Below are 9,902 nucleotides of genomic sequence, written 5' to 3'. Positions count from 1 at the left end.
GTGTTCGTTGTGCTTGGGGGGGGGGGGTAACAGTGGGAGGGCTTCAAGCGTCCTGGCCCCACTGGTGGACCTCCTGATGGCCCCTGGTGTTTTTGGCTGCTGTGTGACACAGAGTGTTGGACTGGATGGGCCACTGGCCTGATCCAGCATGGGCTTCTCTTATGTTCTTATGTTCTTAAATTGATGGCACATTGCACCACCAGAGGCTGGCAGAGATATGTTTTGCTTAATCCTTCCCGGCTTGGCTTACTTCCCACCTTTCCTGCCCTTCTTCCTACTGCTGCTGCTGCACTCTGCACATTTGCAGTATGCCACCCTCATTGCTCAGAAACCTCAGGCCCACACCTCCCTTCCATGTTTTCTGCCTGTCTCTGTATTTTCCTCTCTGTAAAAAGATCCACCCTGTCCCTGGGGTATGAGGGACGGGCAGCACCCCCCTGGGGCCTGCCCCACGCTCCGCTGCCCAGTCGCCCTGACACAGAGCACCACCCTTCGCCCATCACACTCGCCAAGGCAGCTGACCGAGCATCAACCTCTGTTCCCATCAGGAGGATGTTTGTGCTGAGAAGTGAGAGGTGAAGGCCTCTTCCCCCGAAGATGCGGGAGTTTCCCCTTCCTTGTTGAAGTGTCTACAAGCCGCCCCCAATTAATGGTTTGCTCAGATGCCCAGCCGAAAAGAAGGAGTTTGGCCCCTGGTAGGTTAACCGGTCACTTATTGCCCCCGCTTCTGTCTCCGGTTCGCTGACGCTTGCATAAGAGCCAGAGCTATAAACAGCCAGGGATGGGCTTCCTTGGAGACATTTGCACTCGCTCCTGAGCCTCCACGGGACCGCAAGGATGAAGGTGGTGAACCTGGTGAGTGACTGGCAAGCAAACCCCTACAGGGGGGGGGGGACTCAGACCTTCGGAGGAAGAGATGGACCAAGGCAGCAGAGAACGAAAGAGGCCGGGCTGGAAGGATCTCCCCTGGCTTCTAGGAATCTGAAAAGGGTTATGCAGGTTTGAGGTCCTCAGATCTGAAGAAGAAAAGAGAGAAGAGATTGGGTTTATACCCCATGGCCCTTCACTATCCAAAGGTGTCTCAGAGCGGCTCACAATCTCCTTTCCCTTCCCCTCCCCACAACAGACACCCTGTGAGGTAGGCAGGGCTGAGAGAGCTCTGACAGAATCTGCTCTTTTTCAAGGACAGCTCTGACAGAACTATGGCTTGCTCAAGGTCACACCAGCCAGGTGCAAGTGGAGGAGTGGGGAATCGAACCCGGCTCTCCCAGATTAGAGTCCGTGCACTTAACCACGACACCAGACTGGCTGAATACGCCAGCCTCCAGGCGGGACCTGGGGATTCCCGGGAATTACAGCTCATCTCCAGACCACAGAGATCAGTTCCCCTGGAGAAAATGGATGTTTTGGAGGAGGGACTCTATGACATTGGACCCCGTTGAGGTCCCTGTCCTCCCCAGGTTCCACCCCCAAACTTCCAAACTTTCCATTTAGGACAAGACAGAAGGAGCACTTGGGGGGAGGGATGACCCACGGATTCGTTCCATCCTGCTGATTTTTTGCTGAACTGGGCAAAGGGAGCTTCCTCTGGGTCAAAGTGCCCACTGACGCACTCGCCCGTTGCCAGGATCACATTGCACACTCCTATGACTCCCCTGCAGTGCAGGGAAGCGGATGGCTTTTTTTTGGTGTGTGCACAGCCCAGGTGGGTTTTCTCAGCCTCCTTTGTGGTGTTGCAAGACATACAGGGAAAGGCCGTGACTTAGAGGCAGAAGCAGAGGTTAGAAAAGGACCAGGCAAGAGGAGATGTGAAAGACCTCAGCCTGAGACCCTAGAGAGCCATGAAGTGGGGCTGTGGCTCAGTGGCAGAGCCTCTGCTTGGCATGCAGAAGGTCCCAGGTTCAATCCCCGGCATCTCCAGTTAGAAAAGGACCAGGCAGGAGGTGATGGGAAAGACGTCTGCCTGAGACCCTGGAGAGCTGTAAAGACGGGCCGTGGCTCAGTGGCAGAGCCTCTGCTTGGCATGCAGAAGGTCCCAGGTTCAATCCCCAGCAGCATCTCCAGTTGAAAAGGACCAGGCAGGAGGTGATGGGAAAGACCTCCACCTGAGATCCTGGGGAGCTGTAAAGAGAAAATACAATTGATACATAGACAGACTGGGGATCTGAAGAAAACTCTACAATCCCAAGAGAAACGTCACAATTCCAATGGACCAAAAAACGTGATTTCTAAATGTCCATCAAGCAAGTAAATCCAGCCCTTAGGACTTAAGGCAAACAATGCAAAAGGAGCTGCAGACCCTATATCCGGTCCTTAAGACTTGAAACAAACAATAATGTGCTGCAGTCAACCCACTCTCCAGATTGTTCAACGGGTTATCGATCCCTTCATCAGGACTCCACAGCAACAGGAACTTCTTATATGGCAACCAGTGCTCCCTCTAAGCTGTGGAGTCCTGTGAGCAAAAATTCTACTTTGTGAGCTACTGGCATTAAAGTCGTGACATCTTTATGTGTGTATATATTTAGATGTCTAACCCTTACGGCCTTATTTCTCTCTATTCATGATGAATTTGTGTGGCCTTACTCTGTAGGCATTCTCTCATTTAAATAAATATGAAGACGTCTTTATATATGTGTGTCGTGTGTGTGTGTGAGAGAGAGAGAGAGAGAGAATGTGTAATGTTCCCTCTAAGCTGAGTTCCCTCTAAGCTGACTTCCGCCAGGCTCCCTGGGGGGATAACGGGCCAGCGCTCCCCCTCCTTCCCGCCATGCACAGACCGCATCCTCGGGAGGTCCGGGAGACGCGTCTGCCTAGCGTGCCGCCATCAACCAGAAGTTTGGAGTGATCCTTCCTGAGCGGAGACAAAAATCTGTTAGCTGGAGTCTAAAAAACTGTGAGCTAGCTCACACTAACTCAGCTTAGAGGGAACACTGGTCAAAGCAATGGTCTTCCCAGTAGTCATGTACAGCTGCGAGAGTTGGACTATAAGGAAGGCTGAGTGCTGAAGAATAAATTCTTTCGAATTGTGGTGCTGGAGAAGACTCTGGAGAGTGCCTTGGACTGCAAGGAGATCAAATCAGTCAATCCTGAAAGAAATCAACCCTGACTGTTCCCTGGAAGGCCAGATAATGAAACTGAAGCTCAAATACTTTGGCCACCAAATGAGAAGGGAGCACTCACTGGAGAAGACCCTGATGCTGGGAAAGATTGAAGGTCAAAGAAGACAGGGACGGCAAAGGGTGAGATGGTGAGACAGTGTTATTGAGGCAACGGACATGAAATTAAGCACACTCCGAAGGAGGACGGAAGACAGGAGGGCCTGGTGTGATGTGGTCCACCGGGTCGCGGAGAGTCGGACTCGACTGTGCGACTGGACAACAACAACTTGCAGCAGGGTGTGGGTCCCTTCCCCCTGCAGGACTCCTGGCCATCTAAAAACTTATGGCCATCTGTAAGGAAGAGACCGGCTTGTGTGCAAAACAGCAACTCCAAAGAACTAAATGAGGGCTAGAGGGGAGGACCAACCTCCTATCGTGCCAAAAGCTGCACTGCTGAGATATCTTCATTAACAGCTGGACTGGAGGGAGGGAGGGGGAGCGTGCTCACAGGTTGCCCCCCAGGATAAAAGCCAAAGGGGCGGGGGAAGGGGGAAAAACACAGCGTACATCTCTTGGGCAGGATTTTCTCCCTACCTTCTGGAGTCTGAGTCAGTTTCGGCTGATTTTATTGACTGTCTTGTGTGAAGGATGTCGGATTTTCCTTTTGTCTAGCTAATTACTGTTAATCGAGGCTGCCTCCTCTTTTCTTTCGTCATCAAAGTATCTTTGCCTGATTCACTGAACTTGAGTGTGGAGAGCCTGAAGCCAGGTACCTTGGCAGAGAACCTGTCTCTATCATGGGGCGGTGAATTCCACAGGCTAGTTATGCAGTGCGTAAGTAAGCCCCTTTTCTCGGCCTTGAACTTAGCGCCCGTTGGAGGCATTTGGTGCCACTGCGTGAGCACCTGTCAGGTAGCCCTGGCGTAGATCTGGAGGGGTGCACCTCCTCTTCATTCTCAGCTCTTTCCTGTCCAGCTTCTGTGCGCTATCTCATGCTTGACCTTGCTGTTGTTCCCAGCTGCAGTTAACTTGGCTGGGAAAGGTAACGGTTTTTGCGCTTTGCCCGCTTGCTTCAGCCCGTGCGTGCGATAGAGTCATTGGCTTCAGCTCATGGGGGGACGGGGACGTTTGATTACACTATAACTCAGAGGCCATTACACTGTCGGCTATTCCTGTTCCCAGCTGCAGTTAACTTGGCTGGGAAAGGTAACGGTTTTTGCGCTTTGCCCGCTTGCTTCAGCCCGTGCGTGCGATAGAGTCATTGGCTTCAGCTCATGGGGGGACGGGGACGTTTGATTACACTATAACTCAGAGGCCATTACACTGTCGGCTATTCCTGACACAAGCTGTAGATGTGATCATTAGTACTGGATCCATCAATAAACACTTTCCTCAACCTGGAGTTATCAGCACCAGGTTGAGGAAATACCGGAGATTCAAGCATGGAGGGTGGGGTTTGTGGTGGGTATAAAGCCACAGAGTTCACCCCAGGCTCGTAGCTACAGTGGAGCATCTCCAGGCTAGCCCCCCTGACTTGCTGGCAAGGTGTCAGGCTCTGGTTGGCCGACTATCTGTACCTGTTGTATTAGTGCCTTAAAATCCTGATGTCTGTTGCTCTGCCTATTGTTGTATTAACCTTTCCCCTTGCTTACCCCTAGAGTATTATTTTAGCACCTTATCATCCACCCTTACCTGCTATTACCTTGGCGGGAGGGCGGGGTAAAAGTCTAATAAATAAATAAAATAATAAATTCCTACGGGGGGGGGAGTGAGTGTATGCGTGTAGGAGTAGAACCACTTGCCTGTATAACTCTTCTATGCAGCCCTCAAGAGACATCTTTCGCACAGGAAGGTGTCCTTGGGAGAAACAACTTTGATTAGCTAGAGATGGACCATATATCTCTCACGGTCTGGGTGGTATTGCTGACGTGTAAGAATGGAATGTGTGATTGTAACTATATGCCCCTTTCCCACTTTAATACCTCCGTTGTGACTAAGGCTGAATCTGCATCTATCATTTGGTTTAAGTTCTGGGTCTGAGTCGGCTCTTTTCTTGCCTCTCCTGGTCTCCGTCTTGGCGATTTCTTTCCAATTCACAGATTCGCAAAATAAAGCACTCTTCTAGATGATAAGATTTAGTCCTCCATGCCTCTCTGTTTACGCTTTCCAAAGACCCTTAGAAATATATTAAAAAAGCAAATTTAGTTGAAGTCCTCCTCAAAATGTCGGGCGCAACTTCTCTATGGTAATTTCATGTAGAGTAGGTCAGATTGGTATTTTGCAGGCCCTTCCTTCCGCATAAAACTCACTTCCGGTCCGGCACCTTTAAAAGTTCCACTGTCTTCCTTTCGCTAATGCCCGTCTAGGAATTCAACTTCCTGGATGTTTCACACGGACCTCTTTCTTTGTGACACCAGCCTGCTCTTCCCACGCTATTGTTCGTGAGTTTCGATTTTACAGTTGCGCACACGGCTCCATCTTCACCACAGGAATGTTAAACAATAAGCGTTTTTACAGTTTTTAAAGGCTTCAATCAACTTTTTTCTCTCCGGAATCGGATTTCTGGGATTTACTATTCATTTTCCGCTCAACCGCTTAATTCAAATTGACTCCAAACTCAGTTCAGGTAAGCGGCACGTTTTTGTTATCTAGCACGTTCAAAACGGGTTTCGCATTGTTTCTTTTAACTCACAGTTGTTGTCCTTCTTCAAAGAAGTCTGCTGACGAAGAATTTATGCCGGTAATCCGGCTCGATCGGCCACTATAGAGTTGCTTGGCACTTGCCTTCTTCGTGGGAGGAGGTCAAAGCCCAATTCAGCTTCTTCCGAAGCTGGATTACGCCAACCTCACACTCCCTCTAGGGCGCTGCTGCCTGCTTGTCCCCCCCCCTCGCTGGGGAGTGATGCGTTGGGCTGTGTATTGCCCAAACTGTCAAAAGTGGCCGTCGCTCGCTTCGCACGATCGCGAAACGCTTCAGTCCTCCATCTTAGCCAGACCGGAAGCCCACTGTCGGCTATTCCTGACACAAGCTGTAGATGTGATCATTAGTACTGGATCCATCAATAAACACTTTCCTCAACCTGGAGTTATCAGCACCAGGTTGAGGAAATACCGGAGATTCAAGCATGGAGGGTGGGGTTTGTGGTGGGTATAAAGCCACAGAGTTCACCCCAGGCTCGTAGCTACAGTGGAGCATCTCCAGGCTAGCCCCCCTGACTTGCTGGCAAGGTGTCAGGCTCTGGTTGGCCGACTATCTGTACCTGTTGTATTAGTGCCTTAAAATCCTGATGTCTGTTGCTCTGCCTATTGTTGTATTAACCTTTCCCCTTGCTTACCCCTAGAGTATTATTTTAGCACCTTATCATCCACCCTTACCTGCTATTACCTTGGCGGGAGGGCGGGGTAAAAGTCTAATAAATAAATAAAATAATAAATTCCTACGGGGGGGGGAGTGAGTGTATGCGTGTAGGAGTAGAACCACTTGCCTGTATAACTCTTCTATGCAGCCCTCAAGAGACATCTTTCGCACAGGAAGGTGTCCTTGGGAGAAACAACTTTGATTAGCTAGAGATGGACCATATATCTCTCACGGTCTGGGTGGTATTGCTGACGTGTAAGAATGGAATGTGTGATTGTAACTATATGCCCCTTTCCCACTTTAATACCTCCGTTGTGACTAAGGCTGAATCTGCATCTATCATTTGCTCGACTGTCTTACCAAACCCACACTGGAACAGAAATTCCCATCTGCATTGCATGCCACTTTCACTTCGATCGCTTGTCGGATTTTATGGCAGCGTCCAGACTGCATGCTTCTTTCGCATCGTTTGATCTCTGGTTTTACGGTGGCTGTCTGCATAGATTTATGGCTGTTTTATGCCCATTTATGCGGCTTATCAGAGCAAGAGGTGTCAATTATCAGACACAGTTAAATAAACAAAATATTGCAAGAGTGCTGACGTTTTAAGCATGTTTTTTTTAATTTTAAGTAAAAAAACTCCTTTGTGTTTGTGTCCTTTATAAAGTTTATATCTCCGCTACCTGTCATTACATAAGAACGTAAGAGAAGCCAATGTTGGATCAGACCAATGGCCCATCCAGTCCAACACTCTGTGTCACACAGTGGCCAAAAATACCAGGTGCCCTGAGGAGGTCCAGCAGTTTTATGAGACAGCATTTTATGACCCACATGGCCCAGCCCAACAAGGTCTCATTTATGTCAGATCCAGCCCTCATAACAAATGAGCTCGATACCCCTACTCTAATGCCTGTTTCATACAACCTCAAAATGTCCCTGTAATTGGTCAAATTTCAAAATTTTCTCAGGGGCTTGCAGCAATGCTTCCTCTAAGCTGTGGAGTCCTGTGAGCAAAGATTCTACTTTGCAAGCTACCAGCATTAAAGTTGTGAGCAGGCAGGTGATTTGGCTACTGCATAAATTAGTTTGCTCTGGGCTGGAGCCCCATCCTTCCTGAGCAGAGACAAAAATGTGTGAGCCGGAGGGTAAAAACCGGGAGCTAGCTCACACTCACTCAGCTCAGAGGGAACACTGGCTTGCAGCACCGTTGCCCTATTGTTGCCGGTTGAGAAGGGGCCCCCATAACAGGTCACCCTTCAGGGTCCCAAAACTATAGGTCCGCCACTGCCTTGGCCCCCTCAGTCACAGCTCCTCTCTTCTCAGGGATGCGACCCCTCCGAGATCTACCGGCCGGACATCGATTCGCAGAATGGGAAGCCAAAGGAGGACTTCCGCAACTTTAAGGTGAGATCCAGATGCACCGGGGCCGCCAGGGTCAGAAGGAGGTTTCTGGGTGACCACTTTGGTGTAGTGGTGAAGAGCTGCAGACTCTAATCTGGGAGAACCCACTCCTCCTCCACATGCAGCCGCTGGTGTGACCTTGGGTCGGTCACAAGTTCTCTCAGAGCTGTTCTCTCAAGAGCAGTTCTCAAGAGAGCTCTCTCAGCCCCGCCTACCTCACAGGCAGTGTTCCCTCTAAGCTGAGTTAGGATGAGCCAGCTCACAGTTTTTTTAGCCTCCGGCTCACACAGTTTTGTCTTAGCTCAGGAAGGGATGGCTCCAGAGCCTACCTCACAGGGTGTCTGTTGTGGGGAGGGGAAGGAAAAGGCGTTTGTGAGCCGCTCTGAGACACCTTTGGGTAGTGAAGGGAGGGATATAAATCCAATCTCTTCTTCTTCTTAATGCCAGTAGCTAAAAAAAGTAGGATTTTTGCTCACAAGGTTCCACAGCTTAGAGCAGTGATGGCGAGCCTTTTAGAGACCGAGTGCCCAAACTGCGACCCAAAACCCACTTATTTATCGCAAGGTGCCAACACAGCAATTTAACCTGAATACTGAGGTTTTACTTTAGAAAAAACAACTCATACATTGACTTAAGATGATCCAAACAAAGTAAGGAAAGCAATCCCAAATGCTTTCATTTTCTTAAAATTATTTGGCAGAGAATTTGACACTTTAATGATGGTCTGGGCCTGGCTGGGGCGATGGCACGCGTGCCCACAAAGAGGGCTCTGAGTGCCACCTCTGGCACCCCTGCCATAGGTTCGCCACCACTAGCTTAGAGGAAGCATTGCTCACAGGGTGTCTGTTGTGGGGAGAGGAAGGGAAAGGAGACTGTAAGTGGCTACGGGACTCCTTTGGGTAGTGAAAGGCCATGGGGTACACATCCCATCTCCTCCTCCTGCTCCAGCTCAGGACTGGGAAATTCCTGGAAGCTTTGGCATTGGATCCTGGGGAGGGCGCAGTTTGAGGCAGGGAGGGACTTCGGCAGGTTATAAGGCCAGAGAGTCCACCTTCCAAAGTGGCCCTTTTCTCCAGCGGAACAGTTCCCTGTGGCCTGGAGATCAGTCGTAACCCCAGGAGACCTCCCGCCAACAACTGGAGGCTTCCTACCCTCCCTCACATTCTCAGACTGCACCGGAGTTTTGGAAGCCCTTCCGAAAAAGAGTCTCGTGGCACCTTGACAGCCAACACATTTTGTATCGCCTGAGCTTTGTTGGGCTTGAGCCCACTCCGTCTCAGTGATCCTCACAACGATCCTGCAAGGCAGGCTAGAGCTCGAACTCCAGTATTGTAGGTGGGGGTGTGTGTGAGAAACGGGGAGAGGTTCTGGGTGGTGACGTCTCCAAAACAGGACACAGTGCAGCAGAATTTATTGCACTGAGAGGCAGTTTGGTGCAGTGGTTAAGTGCGCGGACTCTAATCTGGGAGAGCCGGGTTTGGTTCCCCACTCCTCCACTGGCACCTGCTGGCATGACCCTGGGTAAGCCATAGTTTTGGCACAGCTGTCCTTGAAAAAGGGCAGTTTCTCTCAAGAGCTCTCTCAGCCCCGCCTGCCTCACAGGGTGTGTCTGTTGTGGGGAGGGGAAGGGAAAGGAGTTTGTAAACCGCTCTGGGACTCCTTTGGGTAGTGAAGGGCGGGGCATAAATCCAATCTCCTCTTCTTCTTCTTTTTCTCTTTAGCGATCGGCTGTTACAAATTTTATGAAACCATAAAATATAGTAAGAAGTGAAACTGTTAAGATCAGATGTTAAAATTAATTCAAATTAGTTAGTAAAATAGAAACATGCTTTTCAAACACATGCTATAAAAACAATTAGAACAACAAATTAAACAAAACATGGCCCTATGAAGATAAGAAGATGCTCAGGAAGTGTTCTGAAAATACTAAACCTACTAATATTGAAGCAGTAGTAAAAAAAACAACTCACAATTATAATGTTATACTAACATCCTTATACTAATAGCGAAGTTGCCCCCGTGAGTGCGGATATCTAAATCCG

General features: G+C 49.6%; 1 protein-coding gene across 1 annotated transcript in view; it reads left to right on the top strand.

Moving 5' to 3' along the window:
* Positions 1-3,880: 3,880 nt before the first annotated feature.
* The window catches only part of MIOX (myo-inositol oxygenase), a 26,373-nt gene continuing 20,351 nt past the window's right edge, over positions 3,881-9,902 (top strand). Inside the window, exons 1-2 of the mRNA XM_015407860.1 lie at positions 3,881-3,935; positions 7,783-7,863. Of these exons, the coding sequence (XP_015263346.1) occupies positions 3,927-3,935; positions 7,783-7,863 (90 nt within the window). The 5' untranslated portion in view covers positions 3,881-3,926. The remainder of the gene's footprint in view (positions 3,936-7,782; positions 7,864-9,902) is intronic.

Source organism: Gekko japonicus, unplaced genomic scaffold (genome assembly GCF_001447785.1).
Source record: "Gekko japonicus isolate JY-2015 unplaced genomic scaffold, Gekko_japonicus_V1.1 scaffold3528, whole genome shotgun sequence".
Classification (NCBI taxonomy): domain Eukaryota; kingdom Metazoa; phylum Chordata; class Lepidosauria; order Squamata; family Gekkonidae; genus Gekko; species Gekko japonicus.
Note: the sequence above shows the minus strand (reverse complement) of the source record. Positions and strands in the feature narration are given on the sequence as shown.